The sequence below is a fragment of the Acipenser ruthenus genome, chromosome 6 (assembly GCF_902713425.1).
Source record: "Acipenser ruthenus chromosome 6, fAciRut3.2 maternal haplotype, whole genome shotgun sequence".
NCBI classification, from domain to species: Eukaryota; Metazoa; Chordata; class Actinopteri; order Acipenseriformes; family Acipenseridae; genus Acipenser; species Acipenser ruthenus.
The window spans coordinates 42,498,034-42,518,143 of NC_081194.1; the positions used below are offsets into that span (position 1 = coordinate 42,498,034).

At 37.3% G+C, this 20,110-nt stretch overlaps 1 protein-coding gene across 2 annotated transcripts in view; it reads right to left on the reverse strand.

Annotated features, from left to right (window-relative positions):
* Positions 1-2,017: 2,017 nt before the first annotated feature.
* The window catches only part of LOC117410474 (inactive phospholipase D5-like), a 202,524-nt gene continuing 184,431 nt past the window's right edge, over positions 2,018-20,110 (reverse strand). For both annotated transcript variants that reach the window (XM_034017045.3, XM_034017048.3), the window contains exons 8-10: positions 10,611-10,776; positions 7,012-7,102; positions 2,018-6,258 (exon numbers count right to left, since the gene is read on the reverse strand). In XM_034017045.3, coding sequence (XP_033872936.1) covers positions 6,038-6,258; positions 7,012-7,102; positions 10,611-10,776 — 478 coding nt within the window. In that variant the 3' untranslated portion in view covers positions 2,018-6,037. The remainder of the gene's footprint in view (positions 6,259-7,011; positions 7,103-10,610; positions 10,777-20,110) is intronic.

Genomic DNA, 20,110 nt, shown 5'->3' on the forward strand with positions numbered 1-20,110 from the left:
TTAAGTTTAAATGCACTACCAAAGACCTGATATATAATGTATTCTGTCTTTTAAATAATTTAAAAAATAATTAAATGCATTTATGTTAATTTATTTGAGGAGGAAGTTTGTTTCATTTTACTATAGTTTCTTTGTAAATTTTCTTCTGATTGTTACATTTATGTTTTGCCTGTATACAATGTGAATACATCAGGTTTGCACTGCCAGAAACACACACACACACACACATTCAAAAATAAAATGTATTCTCCAGTAGTTCCATACATGACCTGAATTGGTGGTTCATAGGTCATTACCATGGCTACTTCTAGTTAAACATGATAGAATTTAAATATTGTATTGCCCTCTGACACACATTCAAGGAAGTGAGAGGTTGAACTATTGTGGTTAATTTAAGATAACAAACTATTTTTTTTTTTTTTAGCTGTTATCTAACGTTATGCTTCTCACGACACCAGTTGTCAGTTCAGGCATTCTTAGCAATCCAATCCTTATTACCTACTAAAAGTATTACACCTCTGGGCATTTTCTATTGTGTTAGTTTATTTTAGAATCCTACAAGAGAATGCCTAGTCATCCTTACCTGTTAGGTGTGGATATTTTTACATACCAAAAACAAGTGTGGGGAAAGTAATTCATTACAGTTACAAGTTACTTGAACACACATAATTAATTACAATAACATTACTTTGGGGGGGAAAAAAAACTAGTTACAGTTACAAATATTAACTTCTCATTAAGTACGGATAATCCACAATGTGGATGATTTTAATTGCAACTGAACAGACAATTTAATAATGATAATGAATTTGGCCAGAGACCTTGTCTGTGGGTGCTGACAGCTATCCTCAATGTTACGATGACATCATGTAGTCTAGTGCCGCGAATAGGAAGTGGCTCACAGGGCCACCTCCCCCCCAAAAGACAAGGCTGCCAAACCATGACTGGAAAAAAGAAATAGGAAAAGGATGAATGAAAAGTAAGCAGCTGAAACACGGGCCCGCCCCCCCACGCATGAAATGCACTGAGAGAGAACCCGGCCTCATCGGCCTGCCACGCACCCTGCAGAAAGTAAATATGAACTCCCTATTCGCTGGTAGGAGGAAATCTCAGGGAATCCATGGCTGAGGGTAGCCCTTCCTCCAGGCTCTAAAGATGGCTGTCTCCCTGTTTGGCCTTGCTGTGCGTGACTGAGAGGCCAAACAAAAGAAGCAACATGAATGAAAGCCACACAGAGTTTTTATGGCGCTTGGATATGACGTGTTGATTAGTGGGCAGATTCTCTTTCCAGAAATACAACCAGGTTTTCTCAGGCAATTTTTTTTGTTTTAGTTTGGTCAGGCTGAAGCTTGAAATTTTCTTTGAAGATCCAACTATTGAACCCACTTGTTCACTTCTCTGACCCCATTTTCTAGCAAGATCATATAAAAAGCCCTTGATTAGACAAGATCAGTTCTGCAAATATACCTTATGGTAGTTTCATTAAAGTTGAAACAATGTATATTAAATATTTCATTTTTGGCCAAATTCCCATCTTATAGATCTTTGTCCTTTTAACAGGAATTCAAACCCCTTATCTTGCTTACACTCATTCAGACATAGTTCTTGAGATATCGTTCAGATGAGATGTAAAACCTAGGTCCTATTGTAAGTGACTCTGCAGCAGAAGTTGTGGTGCATAGTTAACCCCCTAGTCTCTGTAAGACGTTTTTATCCAAAGCAACTGCTAAATGACTAATTAATAACAACAACAACAACAACAACAATGACAACAACGACAACAACGACAACAACAACAACAGCAGCATAAACACTGCTCGGATGTCGGCCGAGGTTACAGTGGGCAGACTGACATTATGATACTGAGCTCTACGTTGTCTAAATTTATTTACATATTATTCAGATATTATTTTTGTACCATTTGTTGGCTGTTTGTTACATGTTTATTGTCATATATATATATATATATATATATATATATATATATATATATATATATATATATATATATTGCATACATCTGCATTTTTATAATTACTGCAAAATAATTCAACAGTAAGGTTACATATCATTAATAGCAGACCACACAAACTGGTAGCATGCTTGATAGAAACATGTGTATTCAATCATTTTGTATTAAAGCATTTACAGTGCATAGGCTTTATAAAGGAATAGAAACAATTCTCAATACAGAAGAGCAAATGTTACAGTGGTACTATTTCCATGCGTACATCAACCATAAGGTGGCAGCTATTAACCTTCCAAAGCATTGCTGATCTAGCTCATCTTTAAGTAATACAAATAGTAAAGGGATTTTCAGCAAGTGTGTGAACACTTTTCCAAATATTCATGAATAATTGTTTGGGAACTACATAGTAAATATCAAGTTAGTATACTGTTATTAGGTAATTATTTAGTTTTGTGTTCTGTAAGTTAACTTTGTTATTCCTTAATTACATGGTAATGTCAGTTCCTTAGTACAGCAGAGCCACAAAGTTATGAACTCAACACGTACAAACTACCAGTCAATGGATCACAGCACTTGTAACTGGAAACAGGGCTCCTGGCTACTTTAAAAGACTACCAATCCGATGCTGTGCATTCGCTAGTTAAACATAGCTATCCTGGCTTGTTGTTTTGTATTTGTATACAGTACACATACATTACATTCTTGAAAAAAAATTCAGATTTACAGACATTTAAGTGTTATAAACATTGTCCATTCCCTATGTGTTTATAACTTTGGGGTTCTATTGTAGTGATGATGATAAAACAATTACATAAGTTACATAAATCACATTGTAGTTTCCATATAATTACTAATTACAAAGTAATTATTGTCACAAAGATGGACTGCCCATATTTTGAAGAAAGTTCACAATTTTTCAATGGGAACAATGTGTATTACAACAAAAGCTTTTACATCCATACAGTTTTACATAAAAAGAATGATCAACACACCTTAAAATCCCCTCAACAGAGTAACACTACAGCCACCTGCCCCCAGCTGTATGTACTTTTAAAATTATAGCAAAACAAAAGAGATATAAAGCTAATATTGCATTTAATTGGACATGTATATATGCATCTAGGAGGCAAAAAAGAAGTGAATGATTTAGGCTTGTTGCTATGGTACACGTCAACATGATAATTTGAATTATTACTGTGTTTCCAACTTGTTCTTCAGACTGGATATAAACAGCAGATACATGCCTTTCAATCAAAGCTGATTCTTCAAGAAATTGTTCCTCTGTTTATAGAAATTGATATGTAATCAAGCCCAAGGGACTGGAATTGCTCTCCCATTAGCAAAGGGGTCAGTATTAATACATATCCTTCTACTAGGATATACAAGTGCGCAAAACAATTTGTTTGTAGTCATTATGTACATGATATAAGGATATATTGTATAATGTTAGTAAACCAAAATTCTATAAAACAAACGACTGAATAAGAAGACAATGCCTATGTAAATCTTTCCCTTTGGAAGTATCTGCAACTATTGTTATCCCCTGGTACCCTGTCATGCTTTCTTATGCATGCACAAATCAGTTGGTGCAGATCTGCAAAGACATTGCCAAACATTCATCATTCAAAGTGCATTTCACACTATGCTCATGCACTTCATGCAGTATAAAACATGCCATAATGTGTTCAATTACAAAAAACAGTGTATTGTACTTGTCTGTATACCGTATATTAAAAATAAAAGACCTTTGTGCAGTGTTTGGCTTTGGACACCTCCTAGTTTGCAAAGATAAAAACAGCTGGTTGTCAGATAAGAAAAGTTATACAAAGACTACTCTTTTTGCACCTCAGACGGATGATACAGGATAAACTTTACTGTATTACAAAGTCTAGTTGTACATTGCATGTAATGTCTGAGAACACTATAGTTTTCATATGCCAGGGAAATGTGTCCCACTAAAAGGACAGCAAACTCCTTTTACAGCATTAAATTAAAGGCTGTGTTCTGTTTAACTCAGCAATTAAGTTTCAAAATGTATGTTGGAGAGAAGGAGCTACCCTGAAAACATAGCACAGTGTTGTCACTCTACAAATTAAAAAGTAACCTATTAATAAAAAAACAATTGTCTATCTTTCATTGTGTTGATGTTCATTTGCAGCCCACTGCCTCCCTTCACCCCAAAAAGTGAAATATGCTATCTTTGATTCTCCTGCACCCATTGAAGCCATTTTTAGAAGAAAAATTGACTCATACTATATGAGTATTTCTAGGCAAATGTAAGACAAAAACAAAACAATAATGATATCATAATGGTGAAGGCATTTCTTTTATATAAGGTCTGCTAAAACTTGGAAGGGTCTAATGTTGTCTATGTGAACTATCAATACTAACTGGAAAGTTTAATAAATACGTTAAACGTCCACTGAAGCATATCATTCGGTAATACAAAAGAATTTTAGAAACCTGGTACTTTGATATTAAACTCCATCAAGTTTGTATTTTCTTATTTTTTAACATTAACTAAAAAAGTCATTTAAAAATCAAAATTAATAAAAAAATAAATACAAAAAATGCAATCATTGATCCCAGATTTGCACCAAAATGCAATTCATGGCCACATTGATGTTATTTCAGGGGCTGCAATATATATGAATGTATAAAGCCAAGAATTTGAGAGGCAAGCGAGTTGTTTAATTAGGTTCATTAAACCAAGAGAACTATTAAGAGGGGTTTAGATACATGCCATTTCAAAGCAAGGGTATGAGAAAGGGGCAACTGGAACTATTAAGATGATGTGTAATTTTTAACAAAGAATACAAAGAGAATTATTCAATTGATCTAAATAGCACTGTAGTTTACATTGTTAAAATAGGACCTTCTCTGACATTTTTACAGAAATACACTATAATAAGACATGCTCTTTAATTCAATTAAATCAGTTGAACAGACCACACAACCATCCCATCTTTAGTAACAATTGTGCAAAGGATGTTATGAAATATGGATTAGTTTATAAAGTTCATAAAAGATCGATAAAACATTGATTAATTAAAATCTATTGTTACATTAAAACCAGTTACCATAAATTGTTTTTATAAACTGTATTATATTTGCATGTAATGAAATAGTTACAAAAGTAATCAATTGTTTTTTTTGTCATGAGACATGCGAATCTTGTAATGATTTACTTTATGATGCCTTTTTATATGCTGCATTTGATAACTTTGTTAAGTAATTGCTTTTGACAAATCAATGTACCCTGTGTTCTTTTTTTATGAAAATATCAATAAGTATGCTTTTTATCCCCTTCTAATTAAGATTATGTAGACTGGATTAAGACAGTATATGTAAAATTCCAGGTTATCACTTCACAATGGCACACAATTCCACCACCTTCCTTTTGGGGAGGGTGTGGGGTCATGACCTCCTGTGGTGCTCACATGTTCAATAAACTTCAAAAAAAGATATAGCTTATGTACTGTACTTCATTAAAAAAGAACCAAGCGCTTCCGACCCTCCTCCATTTTATTTGTTCTGCTAAATTGAAGTATCTTTTACATTGCAGCACCACAGATAAGATATAAAACAGACTTTGAGTAAGAAAACTTTGCAGTTGTCGAGGCCATAATTCCATATCTCTTCAGTTGTATCTAAATATAGAATATAAAGAACTGAAATGCACTGCAAATCACACCAATGTTCTCTGCATAATATGCAGTAGACCGCTTGCTACCAAAACTGGAAGGATCAATTTCCTACACTCCATTCTGGCTGGCCACAGATATCCTGGGGTCCTTTCTATGGTTGATGTTGACAGGAAAACAAAGAAACAGCATGACTGCCTGTCTTCTACAGCACATGCAGAGTTCCAGTCTTATGTGGCAATACCATAAATTAAAACATATTTTAAATAATGGATGCCAAAAGTGAAAATGCAAATCCTCACTATGGAAAAAGACACATGTTAAAAATAGCTTTCTTTCCTTTTCTTTTTTTCTGGTAATAGACGTGAAATCCAGTCAATGCAAGTCTTAATTTTTGTAAAATGTCTTTCCCGTCCCCATTGTCTTAAGGGACCTTAAGAGCTGCTGGGTGTTTCATTTTTTGCTTAATGCACTCAGGGATCTTATTTGCTTGTAAACTTTTGGCATGCCGGGAGTACCAGTCCCGTTCAAACACAGCCTTTAGTTGCTCAACAATTGTGGAGTTTGACGATGCCTCTGCTTGACTGATGACAAGACCTACACCTGTGTTGTAAGTGAAGTCATTTCCAATCCAGTCGTTGTTTCCTAAAAGACAAAGCAATTAGGTTTTCTTAAGGAAAGAGATGAGATTTACTGAAAAAGCTTTTCTCATTATTCTCTCTCTAGTCTTAATATCATGAAAAGTCGACATGTTCCTTATAAGTTTTGTAGAAAAAAAACAAAACCTTATAACCAGTAAAAGCGGCTCTAGCATATTCACTGCTTTTTACTCACTTTACAATTTCTGCTGTGGCCTACTAGGGGGCACTGTTTTCAGCTGATCAGAGAATCATCACCGTTAGGGAATTCCTGTGCACCATTATTTCTCTTGTTGGCATATTTAAGCTGTTCCAAGCTCAGCATTTTGTCCATGCTGGGCACAACTAACATAATAGTACAGACACTAGATACAACTTCATGGGCTGCATATGACCCTCTGGAGCAATGACCCTCTGGTGGCAATTCTACCTTCAAACATTCAGTATTCTGTGGTAGTATCTTTTATCCACTGTTGAATATATACTGTATCCAATGTTATTTGAACATAGTTAGTTACCACATACTATACTAAATAAAGAAAATATTTTAACTACGACCCGTATAACCACGTCATAGTCAAACATACAATTGCCTCTATATATTACTGTTTACAAGTAATATAACAGAACTAGAAAGAAAAACAATAGGGTGGAGAAACCTTTACCATACTTAAAGTAACCTTCTGAGTTATATATCAATAGTTTTATAATATGCTTTCCACAACTTGGCCTACATTAATACTCTGATAATGTTACTTACCAATATAAACTGCTCGGTCAGTCACCATGAATTTGTTTCGATTAATTTTAGGAAAAGTAGCATTCTTCTGTTCTGTCAGGCAGAAAAATTTCTACATGGAAAATATGGAAAGCAATCAAGTTCAGACAGACTGTCAAGTATAAATTGTTGGATTACTTTTCTATCATGACAAACTCACAGTATTGAAATCTAAAACCATTTAACTATATAAATAAATACATAAATGATTGCTTTTGAATAAAAGATACTCTTAAGACATTAAAAGATGTAAAATGTATAGTCTTCTCTGGCTGCATACACTTTCAGAAAATTACAATTGCCCTAGGGTACCATTTTATAGTACTGTATTAACCACACTATTACAAGTAAAGGCAAAACAATGGATTTAGAATAAATATTGCACTCACAATGGAACAGTACCATGGTACTGCAATGGATTATCAATGTCTATTGCTATATAGCACTGTAATACCATTGGTTAGTGAAAATATGAAAAGGTTACCAATGTAGTACCATTCTACCAATGACCTATACAAGGACAGCTGACCTTGTGCAATCATTTCCCCTTAATACAGAACCATTGCATTGCCATTGTAGTGCCACTGTATGATCTAGGAGATTAATTACATTTTCTACTTATTATTATTTGTTCTGTTTTCAGAAAGCTTTAATTAATGGATTATGTTTTAATATGTGGTATATACATTTGTAGCATAGTTAAAACCATCATTGATATAAGCCAATTATAATACAAGTTAAAAGTTACAAGGCAATGGGCCATATTCATAAAGATTTAACTTGTGAGCGATCTACAGAAGTTTTTTTGTGAGATTTTACATATATTGTACAGTCCTGTACCAAATCCTGTTAACAAGATATGGTACAGTTTGGATAAACCAATGTCACAGGGTAGTGACAGCAGTCTAACACCAAGCTGAATGAAGTCAGACTCAGAGCAGAAGTGGAACTTCTCTTATCAAAGACTGAACCTATAAACAATGAAAGACCTGAGCACTTGTCATATAATAGCTTTAACTAGAGGATCCATCTAGCGTACTAGGAGACAACAGTCCGCCTCACTAATGTTATCCATGCAGAAAACTGTCCACATGCACGGTTTGCCCTATCTTAAGTCTAAAACAGTTTAATGAATATTAAAATTCATAATAAAGACTTGTGAATATGGCCCAGTATTACTGACACTACTTCTGTCAGTTGATATTCTTACGTCTGTTTGATATTTTGTCCATGATAAAAAAGAGTGAGTAACATTTGTATCATGAAAACAAAATTATGTAAAACTAACAAGCCCATATACGTATTCATCATTTACTGACCTTCTCAGTTTGATATATGTGCTGCAGGATAGGTTTTAAATATTGAATTGGCAATTTGCTATCAGTGGCAGAAAACTTCTCATTAAGGTACTGTATGTGCACTCCCTTTCTACAGTTAATAATACTGCCAGCAGCATCAATTAGCAGGAGAGGAATCTTCTAAAACTCACATTAAAATTTGAGCTCATCTACTGTTATGAGGAAATAAAAGTTGTAGTTAATGACTAAGAACAGTTCATTAAACCTCTTTTAGGAATTTGCAACTGTAAGAAATGTAATTTTCCTCACCAAACTAAAAGATATCACATTGCAGTCTGTGTTTCAGTATAATTGTGAAGGACATTCAGTACATACAATCTATAGAAAAAGATTAGTGAAAGCATTTATAGCACTGGTAAGCATCATGAATCTCTGGGAATTCTAGTAAAGCATGACATGACACACACACAGGAGGCTGGGTATTTTTCCAAAAGCAGTGGAGTGGTAGAAAGTGATAATGCTTTAGGAGCAATTACAATTGAACATGTGGAATAAAATATTAAAATATACAATTGTGTTAAAAAGAAAATGTAGCTGGCTGGAACAGCAAGTTCATTTACAAACTAAAATTACCCCCATACTGTCTAGTCCATATCACCTAGTAATTAAAATGCTTGGATATTCTTATTATTTTACATTATGTAATTTGAATATTCTGATAAAGCAATATTCATTACAAATTTGAATACATATTTGGCTTCCGGCTCAGACAAACCTTTGATTTAGTCTAAACTCTACAATGATGTGCTCTTATACATGCAATAAATAAAATAGAAATATCTTTGAAATGTTTTCTACTCTTTTTACTGCCCTCTCTAGATTTTGAGCACATATTCTAAAGGAGACACTTTGAACACACTTTCATTATCAATATACAATTGATATTATGCATATACAGTTATTATAAAAAACACCATAAACATTTTATTTACGGTAATTCAGACCTGGTTAACTGAAAATTAAGGCTCATAGAGAAATTTAGAATAGCTCACAATACTACTGGGAGCTATAAATGATTCCCTATAGGTTTTTTTTTCGATATATTTCTAAGTATACTGGACATAATTATGAATTGGGTTTATCTTTATAATTGTAAATAATATTTAAAAAAATGGTAGCTGTAAACGCCATTCAAGATGTCGGGGGTAAAACTAAAAACAAACAAGCACTTTTCATATGTGTGTGCATAGAAGCTAGATAACAGCATGCAATGCTTCATTTCCTAATCTCTACCACTGTCAGGTCTATACCACTGTCAGGTCAGCAATGTTCAGGAGAAAGTATGTCTAGTGAAATTAACTGGCTGGGGAACAAAATACTGGAATATAATAAAAAGGCATGGATGTGTGCCTGCCCTGTTTATACAGTAAATGACAGCAAGGCATGAGAAGTGCTTTTTTCTTAATATATTCTGTGTGTGACTTGGCCATTGCCAGTCATAATATAGGAAGTGTACAGTACTTAAGAATATAATGCTCCTTTGTTACAGTATTTCAATTTAAAAATTTACAAATTCTCTTTATTCACAGTTAGGCCATGTTGCAGTAAACATCCCCCCTTCTTAATATTTCACAATTGCTTTTGTAAGCAAGATAGGGAGGGAGCATTGTATAATCTTTTTCTAAGAAAGATACTGACAACATATTATAAAATGTACTATAAAATGACAGTACAGCTATTATAATGAGATAATAAGTGAATGGCCATGACATGTAATATGCCAATTTTAAAATTATACTGTTTACCATTCAACCTATGTATTCGGAAGACATTAGTATTGAGCCAGGGTGGGTGTCAAACAGCAACTGGCCTGGCCCTGCTGCTCCCAGCAGGAGGAGCTGCCAGGCAGCAGTTAGAGAGGAGTCTTACAGTGACAAAGGATGCAAATTGGGCAAAATTCCCAAGATCAAGAACAGCCAGCCTGCATTATTAAATATGTTAACAAATTGCTCTGTTGAGAGAACTGAAAAATGCATAAGTAAGAGGAAAACAATCTTAATGATAATGTTATAAGGATACACTTCAAGTATATAATAAGCAATGTTTCAATAACCTACATATTAGGCTATGTAGTGTATTTGCTTGATTTATTATTATTATTATTTTTTATTTTGTTACCAAAAAATTGAAATTGGTTGACTTTTAATTGACAAGTCACCATGAAATATAGGCATTAGGATTTAAAACAAAATAATAACAAAAAAATGAATATATTTCACGTACCACTTCTAAACTGCAGTCCGGTATCTCGGTGCAGAGGGTCTTCAAAGACCAAACAAAGTTAAAAGTTAAGGGATGCGTTTGTTTCCAGCAGCTTATAAGCAGGCGTACTTTGATGTTATGCAATAACAGAGCCTCTCTGAGCATTTCATCAATACGGGACCAATATCTGTGAAAAAGAAAATATTGATGCATGGTTATGTATTAAGGAACATGCTAATTTATTAGATTTATGCCTTTCACCCTGACTGGGTGTGAATCCAAATCAAGTAGACCAGGGCATCTTGACTGAGAACCCAACCTGAAATTTAGATTTTGATACCTTTAGTTCGTTTGTGCTGGTAGAAGTACAGCAGCTTACAGCTTAGTGTTCTTTTTCAGATGTTTGAGAAACCGCTGTACTCAGATGTACCCTGTCTGACTGCAAATGCAACATTAATCTGTAAAGGTAAGCAGGAGCGGTAGGGTTTATTTTATTTATTTAGGGGGAAGAAAATATATCAAGAACTTATACCGATAAACATTTTTTTAAATACAAAAAAATTTCATTATAATTGTAAAGTGCATTAATATAGTTGCCTATTTTGTTCGCCTTACAATCACCCCCATTTGTTGTATTGTATAATGGTACATACTGTTAGCGCGAGCACCAGCTGACTTCAATGGCCGGGTTTCCACAGAGTTTAGAAACTCTAAATTCTCTCTCCACTTTCATAACTTATGTGATGTAGCAAGCACATACCATGTTCATTGCTCACGCAAGGGTGGGTGTGTATAAAACATTGTACGACTAGGTAAATCCGTTTCCTGCTCTACTTCCCTTCATCTCCTCTCTTCTCAACACCTCTCTACTTTCTGGTCTCTTTCCCCCTCTGCCTTCAAAAAAGCCTCTATCACTCCCCTCCTCAAAAAACCTACCCTCGACCCCACCTCCCTCCAGAGCTACCGTCCTGTCTCCCTCCTACCCTTTCTCTCCAAAACCCTCAAGTGGACTGTACACCGGCAGCTCTCTGCTTTCCTGTCCAACCACTCTCTGCTCGACCCTCTCCAATCTGGCTTCTGCTCTGCTCACTCCACTGAAACTGCCCTACTGTCTGTCACCAACTCACTTAAGTCTGCCCGAGCTGCCTCTCTCTCCTCTGTCCTAATTCTCCTCGACCTCTCTGCTGCCTTTGACACTGTTGATCACTCTATTCTACTATCATCTCTCCTGACCTGGGGATCTCTGGCACTGCTCTGGCCTGGTTCTCCTCCTACCTCTCCAACCGCACTTACCAGGTAACCTGGCGTGGAGCAACCTCCACACCTCACCCTCTCTTAACAGGAGTCCCCCAACGGTCAGTCTTGGGTCCTCTCCTGTTCTCTCTCTACACCCGCTCCCTGGGCCCCCTCATCGCATCCTATGGTTTCTCATACCATTTCTATGCTGATGATGCTCAGATTTTCCTCTCCTTCCCCACCTCTGACTCCACCATCTCCTCCCGTATCTCTACCTGTCTGTCTGCTGTTTCCTCCTGGATGCACTCGCATCACCTCAAACTCAACCTCTCTAAATCTGACCTCCTTTTCTTTCCCTCCTCCTCCCCCTCCTCTGATCTCTCTATCTCTGTTCCTCTAAAATCTACCACACTCTCTCCCTCTTCCTCAGCTAAGAACCTCGGAGTCACCCTGGACCCCTGCCTGTCTTATTCCCAGCACATCTCCACTCTGGCACGCACTTGCCAATTCTTCCTGAGCAACATCCGAAGAATCCGACCCTTCCTCACCAACTACGCCACCCAGCTCCTGGTCCAGGCCTTGGTACTCTCCCGCCTAGACTACTGCAACTCCCTCCTGGCTGGCCTCCCTGCGTCCGCCACCCTTCCGCTCCAGCTCATCCAGAACTCCGCTGCCCGCCTGGTGTTCTCTCTGCCTCGCTTCTCCCACGCAACTCCACTACTCCGCTCACTCCACTGGCTCCCGATCACCGCTCGCATCCAGTTCAAGACTCTTGTACTAGCCTACAGATGCCTTGGCCAGACTACACACAGCTACCTCCAGACCCTCATCTCTCCCTACACCCCCACTCGACCTCTCCGCTCCGCCTGCACTAGAAGACTGGCTCTACCTCCTCTACGCTCCCCTGCCTCCAGAGCCCGCTCCTTCTCCACCCTCGCTCTGCAGTGGTGGAATGACCTTCCTACAGATGTCAGGACCGCCCAGTCCCTGACCACATTCCGGCGCCTCCTTAAGACTCACCTCTTCAGACAGCACCTGTAGAACTCCTCTGTTTTTCCCCTGGGACACTATCACCCGTCCTTAAATGCGCTTTATTTGCTCTTATCTGCCCCTTATTTTACTGCATTTAATCCTGTACTTCAGAGTACTGTAATCTGCCAAGTGTTTAATCTGTAGTATTTTGTAGTTAATCATATCCTGATGTAACTATCACTGTCACTGTTATCTGCTGTATTATTGAATTGTATTTTGTCACACTTGTACTTGCTTGAACCAAAGTCATTGTATTTATCTTGTATTTATCTTGCTCTTATTGTACTACTTGTACTGTAACACTTGAAATGTATTTGCTTACGATTGTAAGTCACCCTGGATAAGGTTGTCTGCTAAGAAATAAATAATAATAATAATAATAATGTCCGAAAGCTGTACTTTATGCTCACGAGATGTCAGTAGTGAAAATCACGTTTGTGACGTAACCTTGCACAACTTATTGCTATAACTAGAGGCCGTACAAAGCAATCTTTTATTATCTGAAATCTGTTGGAAGTAGCCCTGGCAAGCTTCTTTGACCAAATAGGAAAGAATAAGCACACAGTACGAGGGGTTTAGAGACCTCTTCATTCAGTATTTTATTTATATGACACCATTTATTCAGCAATTCAAAATATTGCCATTTGACTCATAAAATGATAGTGCTTTATAGTTTAGTTGTTTTATAAGGAAGGTTATAAAAAAAATACTGAAGCTACTACAAATTAAAAAATGCAGCCTTTGCCATAAATAAGTAAATAATAACAAAACCCTTTGCAAAGCACTGACATTTTTTTCATCTTTTACACTTTTGTTATCTTCGTGTTTGGTGATTGGAACTTAGACTTTTCTGTCCCTTAGCAAGAAGATGCAATACAGTGTACACTAGACTTAGGTAGCATCTATCATGGGAACCTACCAAGGACAAAAAAGGCAAGTTTGTACCCCCAAAATGTATTAAATTAGCATAGCTGGGAATTTGTTGCCAGTGGCTTTATTATTGCTGCAGGCTACCGACAGCACCAGGCTTAAATGACCACCTAGGCTAGAGTTGAAGTAAAATCTCTTAAACCCAATTCATTGAGCACTATTTGTTTTAGAAGAACGAGAAAGAAAAAAAAAAGCTGTTGGTTCCACGATTTTGTTCAAAAAGACAAATACAGGGATTAACATCAGCTTGCTGCAAGACTTACATAACAAAGTTCCAGAAAGTCCCGGGTGGATTAGCATCTACTGACAAATGTGTTGAACATGCATGGACTACTACTGAATCCCCGTTAACAATATATACTGTATATACCCGAAAACCTGGGTTCCCGTCAGATTATAAATTGCCCGACCGGACCCGGGTCTCTTATTTACTACCCGGGTATCGATTATTAAATTTGAGAATTTAAAGAAAATGTAGAAAATATGACAATGCATTTATAACCATGGGTCACTGGCCAGCGTAATAAAGACAACGTTAGAACAAGCTTTGCATTACCGGCAAGTACACCTCAATAATAATAACTGCAGAGCCTATTCTTCTCAGGAACTAATCGGAAAGGAAACAACATAACAGCATTCTGTTGGGTTTATGTCAGTGATAACTTAATTATCCATTAATAATAATAACCGTGTGGCTTCCAATGCAGGATGCTTTATCTACAGTTATTGCGCAGATATAGATTCTTAACCAAAAGATCAAATAAGTAGTCTTTATTTAAAATTAAATAAACAAATCAATAAAGTATTGTGAGCGGTGTACCCCAGAAAACAGACTGAGAACTGTAAACATTTTATTTTTTATTTTAATGAAGTAGATTAAATAAGAAAAAGCATATGCACTCCAAAATGCGTAAGGTGCAAAGTAAATTAAATCAGTATGAGAAAGATCACGTGGCCCCCAGTTCTGGCTGTATTACTATAACATTTGTATACTTGACTTTTACCTTGTATTTTGATTGAGCGGTTTGAAGTTATGGAGGGTTGTGAGTTCACAACAGAAATGAGTTTGGTCAGCCTCTGCTTGAGAAAGGCCCAGTATGCACTGGTAGGGGGAGTTCAGTAGGACTGAGATGCGCTCACTCGCAGAGCTATGAGAGGAAGGTTTCATGTCACCTGCAGACACCATGCTTAACTGTAGCCTGGGACAATGTTCCTCACTTTTCATGCACAGCTGCTTTTTAGAGTACCGGTAAGTTTATGAGTCATTTCTAAGAAACTACAACATAAAATTACATTTTTTTAGTTAGGCTGACATTCATGTCCCTATGACAATTCGACGGGTTTCCTAAAAGGTAATAATAGCATCTTTATTACCATCTACTTCTGTTGCCTTAATGAATGAGGTTTCAGTAAATTGCAATCTGACTCAAATTAAAATAACATAGCAAAAACAAATATTTTTGTGCTGAGAATTATTGTTTAGCAACTTTTCTAGCAACTTTTTTTTCTTTGACATCCAATTATAAAAAAAATAAATAAATAATCACACTCTGGGAAATAACCCCTGACAGAATTGTTTTATGTCTTAGACCTGATCTATGTATTGAGTCATGAGTATATACTCTTTTCAACTTTGAAAGTGACTTTCCAAACAAAACTTGCATTTTTCTTTTAAACTTGCTCAAATTTTCTACTGTGCCAAGTACACGGGAATTTCTTCACACCATCTGCTTGCCAATTTGTTGCTTGGCTGGATCATCTTTGTCAGCATTAACAGCCTTAGGAATCAACCAGGGCTTAAATTATCATGGAATATTTCCCGGATCCCAACCGCCACAAATTTTGTTTCAGTAGCCAACTAGGATAAAAGTGCACTTAAGTAAAACTTCAAACTTCAAATAAGTAAAACTCCAAAAGACAAATGCGTGAATCAACCTTATTTACAAGTGTAACTCTGGACTTCCACAGAGAAGGTCTCAGATTCCCAACAGATTAAATAAATTGCATTGCTATAAAAAGACAGGCGTTATTCTCAGTTTTAGATTTACAAATTACTATAAAGAAAATAAAAAGGTTTTCATAAGCCAGTGCTGACAGTGTTCTAAATCGTTTCTCAGGCCATTCAGTCAGTACTTCAATTTGTTATATTGTTTCAAACTAATAAGCTCGTACATTCTCAGGCAACCAAACCGATATCTTGTTTCAGGTCTGCCGATAGTAGTGACTTACTTCAATCATGGAAACAAATAAAATATATTGTGTCAAGTTTATACAGCAGTTAACTCGTTTACAGTTGCACATGATACACACACAGACACACACACACAAAGCAACAACCAGGGAAAGAAAGGACAGGCATAGACATACAGATACAGAGGTAGTGCTCACATCTAAATAAGTACATTTGTGAAAATATATATCATAAATAAATTCAGTGAAGTGTAAATCAAAATATAAGTAAAGTGAATATTTAAAGTAAACGTGAATATAATTATAAATAAACCACCACGTACAATCGCACAATGTCAAAGAGTTCATCGTGAGGAAAGCAGCTACAATGAGGACACGAGAATGTTTTCTTCATTTTTTCCTGGGCCGAGGCGGGGGGTTGCAGAGGTGAGCCGAGTTAAATTGGCAATTCCAAATTTGGTATTATTATTATTATTATTATTATTATTATTATTATTATTATTATTATTATTAATAATAATAATAATAATAATAATAATAATAATAATAATAATAAATAAACAAACAAAAAACTGGTTCAACAGCTGTATCATGTTGTCTTCGTACTTTTTTCTTCCCTCCCCTTGCTCCTGAGATCCGTGGCAGCGTGTCTTCCTTTCCCAATCAGGATCTCACATCTGGCTCAGGATTGAACATTTTGAGAGGAAGTCCTACCAAGCTAAGGAAAAGTAGCGTTAAGTAGCGTCAATATGGTCTGCACTTTCATTCTCTCATCCAGTTTCATCCTACGACAGAGAGCCTGGACTTCACGTTCTCTGTGGAGTATGTCTGTATCCTGCGGCCAGTTCCTTGTCGATGAGCCTATGCTGCAGCTGGTCTGTGTGCAGCGTGATACCTTAGAATCCCATCACAGCTTCGGCTTCTCATGTGAGCTGGTCTTGCTCACCTGGCTCTTGCACTCTCCGCTCAAAAACACAAATCTTCCTCAGAATTTTGTCTTGTGCACTGTTGATGTTGATTTCCCTTGACTGTGGATGTTGATTTCTCTTCACTGTGGATGTTGATTTCTCTTCACTGTGGATGTTGATTTCTCTTCACTGTGGATGTTGATTTCTCTTCACTGTGGATGTTGATTTCTCTTCACTGTGCATGTTGATTTCTCTTCACTGTGGATGTTGATTTCTCTTCACTGTGGATGTTGATTTCTCTTCACTGTGGATGTTGATTTCTCTTCACTGTGGATGTTGATTTCCCTTGACTGTGGATGTTGATCCGCTAAACATGTTTTTTTCTTTACCTGCTGTTGACTGCTGGAAGTGAAGAAAGAGAGCACAGTAATTCTTCCAGACCTGCACGGCTACTTGATGCAACCCAGCGTGTTCCCAGAACGTGACGAATCTTCAGGATAACACATGTAATGTTGCTGCACAGTGTTTAAGTTCCCTTGCGCTTTTAGGAGAGGTGTGATACAGAGAGTACAGTTTGTCGATAAACACTTTAAAGTGGTTGATCCCATGAACTTCCTGCACAACACCATGAACAAAGAGTTCCAATCAATGGGCAGAGCAGTGCCAAACAATCAGCTTTGGGAAACGCACTGTATCAGAGTATCCACTGCTTTTCCGACCTAGCATGACTGCGGCTCCATCACAAGCAAGAGCCACCACGTGCTCCTTTAGGTAATCTGTGAATCCCATTTAATTCAGACTTTGCAGCAAGATCCTTGAAATGGTGGCAGCATCAGTGGCTGGAAGCTCTATCAGATCAAGAAATATGTTTGTAGGCTGCTTCATCTCCTCTGTTGCAAATCGTACACAGACTATAAGAATGGTAGCCTGGCTCAAAGTAGTTGTCTCATCAATCATTGCAAGATATGATATTTCTGTTTCAAAATTGTAGGAGGCCCAATTTTGTTTAGGCTGTTTGTAAGCAGTATGGAACACTCTGCATGCACTTTCAATATGCTGTGACTGCCCTTGCACTTGACACAATATAAATGTATCTTTCTGTGTCACATTCTGAATACTTTCTGCTGCTTTGGGACTGAGATTTTGTGCTCACATATATTTTTTCCTCAGTGACTTCATTTGTTTTAATTTAATGTCCCCATAGCATGAAATATCACAAGTTGCCTGTTTTAGCAATCTTCAAGTCATGACCTCTACTTATCACTCCATGGGACTATACTTTTTCAGATGCTGCAACCCAGCTTACCTTTCCTGACAATTAGCCATGTGTTTCTGCAGAAGTCTTTTTTTTTTTGACTGTGTGAACAACACAACCATAGATCACTCACACAACCTTCTGGTTCATCTTCGTGTTTTTTTTTTTTTTTCTTGATGATTATTTGATTCGCTGGGGACGCTCTGCACTGCTTTTCCTCCTCTTAACACCACAAACTTCCTCACTGTCAGAATCAGAGTTTCTTGTAAAGAAATGAATCTTATTTTTTTGACTCATAGTGATGAATTTCAACTATTCAGTAAATCAACCATACACAAACCACGCACGTCACATTCACGCGTTACCCTGGTTACGACCCAAGCTGCTCGCTGATTATGGGCCGGACCAAAAGAAACACTGATCGCTCTTGCAAAAGCGTGTTTATGCATAATATCGCTAGTTTCCATATCGCATTTTCTTTATCACGAAAATAAAACTATACATTTCCAATCCGCGAAATGGGCAGAGAGAAGTTTCGCAGGAGTAGGAGGGGCCGCCGACAGCAACATGAAAACAGCTGTTGATCCCCAGCCGGTATTTGTGACATTTTGAAGGGGCGGAAACATGGCGTGTTCTACTACTGTTTCGTTTGAATACACCGTGTAACAATTTTTTTATTTTTTTTAGTTCCTGGGTAGTAAGTGTTATTTCCTAATTGCTTATGCCTCAAAAGTATAGAAAATGGCTATTATTCCCCACAAACTTTGCTTTTGTGACCAGGACAGTGATATTTTGAAATTTACCTATTTTCCAGAACATTCCAGATAGATTCAGTGCTGAGTAAACTTGGAGTAACTTCTAGAACTTTCTAGAACTTTCCAGTAATATAAATAGTAGTATAAATACAGGGGCCTTAAGCCCACCAGTTCAGTTTAGTTCCAGCTGCCTAAGTGGATACATATCTGCATTTTTCTGAGATGGCATCAAGAGGCTGTAAGCATCCGGCAGACGCATTTTGCTATGTCTGTGGCCAATTTATCAAGACAAGAGCGAAAAAGTACTCTGTGGAAGCATCTGCTAAGATGTGTGAGGCCTACAAGGCATATTTTGGCATGCCTGCCGGGGATCAAGACAAACCCTGCGCACCTCATTTCACCTGCGAGCACTCTGCAAAAAAACTCTGGAAGGTAAGATGGACAATTGTTGCTCGGAATTTTATGTTATAAAATTTGTTAAAATTTTTAAAATTGTAAAAGTTTTTAATTTTAAAATGTTTTACAATTTTCAATGTTATTGAAAAAATATATCATATATGAAAAATGTTGCGAGAATCTCTTACACATTAGTCATGGGTGAAATAAATGTATTTTTGTAGGATGGTACAGAGGGGAAAAGAGAGCCATGAAGTTCGCTATCCCAAGAATCTGGCGGGAACCCACTGACCACTCAAGCAACTGCTACTTCTGCATGGTGGACCCTTCCAAGCGGACCGAGTTCTCTGTGGGGAGGAACAACGTCAAGTGGGAGCCACTGGTGGACCCCTGGAAGGTGCTGATGCCACCACTGCACATCAAATTGGGCCTTATGAAACAATTTGTCAGAGCTCTAGATAAGGAGTCGGCAGCCTTCAAGTACCTTCAAGACTTCTTCCCTAAGCTGTCTGAGGCAAAGGTCAAAGCCGGTGTCTTTGTCGGACCACAGATAAAGAAGATCCTGGAGTGCAATGAATTCCCCAAGAAGCTCACTAGTAAGGAGAAAGCGGCTTGGAACAGCTTTGTCGCAGTGGTTCGGGGCTTCCTGGGCAATCACAAGGCCGAAAACTATGTGGAGCTGGTTGAGACTCTGGTGAAGAACTACGGCACAATGGGCTGTAGGATGTCCCTCAAAGTCCATATCCTTGATGCTCATCTTGATAAATTCAAGGAGAACATGGGAGCGTACTCGGAGGAGCAAGGCGAGCACTTCCACCA